Source organism: Sinocyclocheilus rhinocerous, unplaced genomic scaffold (genome assembly GCF_001515625.1).
Source record: "Sinocyclocheilus rhinocerous isolate Xijiao unplaced genomic scaffold, SAMN03320098_v1.1 scaffold2899, whole genome shotgun sequence".
Lineage (NCBI taxonomy): Eukaryota > Metazoa > Chordata > Actinopteri > Cypriniformes > Cyprinidae > Sinocyclocheilus > Sinocyclocheilus rhinocerous.
Genome location: NW_015624228.1, coordinates 137,231 through 138,674, shown reverse-complemented (window position 1 = coordinate 138,674; position 1,444 = coordinate 137,231). Strand labels below are relative to the sequence as shown.

The following is a 1,444-nucleotide window of genomic DNA, read 5'->3' as shown; positions in this document are numbered from 1 at the left end:
AAAAGTCATTTTTAGCCCTCGAGTCATTTTGACCCTGGAAGGACACTTCTGTTATTAGTTCGGGAGGGACAGATGAGTAAACATGTTAATTTGTATTTTCTTAACATTATGGCAGTCAAGCAGATTTAACCTCTCCCTCCTCCTCTCCATTTTAGAGTCCGGGGTGATGAAGGTGTGGAAAATGTGGCAATTGCAGAAACCATGTTTCGTGTGAAAGGGACCGGAAGAGGAAGCTACATTGCCGGGAAAAGCATACATAATCAGAGGTAATAAACAAGTTAGGATGTCACACTATCATTTAATTTATCATTTTTAATCGATACATTTTGTATTCTCTAGAATTGAACGCCTGTGGCGAGACGTCTGGCTCAGCGTAACTCAGCTGTATTACGAAATACTTCACAGCCTTGAGGAAGATGGCTTGTTGGACTTGTCAGATTCCCTTCATCTGTTTTGTGCACATTATGTGTTCCTCCCACGTCTGAAGCATGACCTCCACACATTTTCTGAAGGCTGGGACAATCATCCGTTACAGTCTGAAAATGTGCTCACCCCTAACCAGCTGTGGATAACTCATCTGGTGACGATGAAGAGAATTCTCAGGTTTGTTTTTTTCTTGATTTTTTATGCCTTTAGTCATACTGTCAAATTGTGCTTTTGCATGATGCAGGAAGTAATTTGTTTTCATTTAAGAATTTGGAACTGTTTGGAACAGACTGGGAGACGTTTGATAGTGTGACAGATGATGATGTTGGAGTTCATGTTCCAGAAATTGAGTGCCCACTCGCTCCTGCTCTGATGGAAACCGTAAAATCCATCTTTAATCCTCTTGCAACATCTGACTGTTACGGCAGAGATATTTATATATCTTTGGTTCAATATTTTCAACGTCTTTAAAATACACGAACACCTGTGTGAGACAATTGTAAACCATTTATTTTACAAATTGTATACATATTTTGAAAAACACAAAGCAGCACAATGAATGAATTGTATGAAAAGTAATTTGTAAATAAATTCAGAACAGTTAATGATTTTGTATTGCTTCTTTAACATGAAAATTCTTTGAACAAATATAGTCAAAGATACAGTTTTACTTGTGCAAATAAACAGTGACTCAAAGAGAAGCTGAAAGTTGCTGTTTCAACATGCTTTCCCCATCAAATACATTTAAACATTATCAAATGACTCCCCATATTTCATAGCTATTCCCATTATGTTTTTAATTCTAAACAATCCTACATACCGGAGCACTTGTGCAGCAACCATCCTCCGCAGATTTTTGCCAGTTTTGGATATGCATTAACAAGCACCTCTGCTAGCTTAATTATCAAAGGCAGAGAAAAACAGAGTAAGGAAATTCACCCAACACAAAAACAAGAAAAATAACATTATCGATCTTACCTCTGAGTGAGTCATAAAAACAAGCGTTGTGTCTGTAAAC

General features: G+C 37.3%; 1 protein-coding gene across 2 annotated transcripts in view; it reads left to right on the top strand.

Annotated features, from left to right (window-relative positions):
• The window catches only part of LOC107739874 (uncharacterized), a 3,487-nt gene extending 2,244 nt beyond the window's left edge, over positions 1-1,243 (top strand). For both annotated transcript variants that reach the window (XM_016552104.1, XM_016552114.1), the window contains exons 5-6: positions 156-266; positions 340-1,243. In XM_016552104.1, the coding sequence (XP_016407590.1) occupies positions 156-266; positions 340-739 (511 nt within the window). In that variant the 3' untranslated portion in view covers positions 740-1,243. The remainder of the gene's footprint in view (positions 1-155; positions 267-339) is intronic.
• Positions 1,244-1,444: the final 201 nt, after the last annotated feature.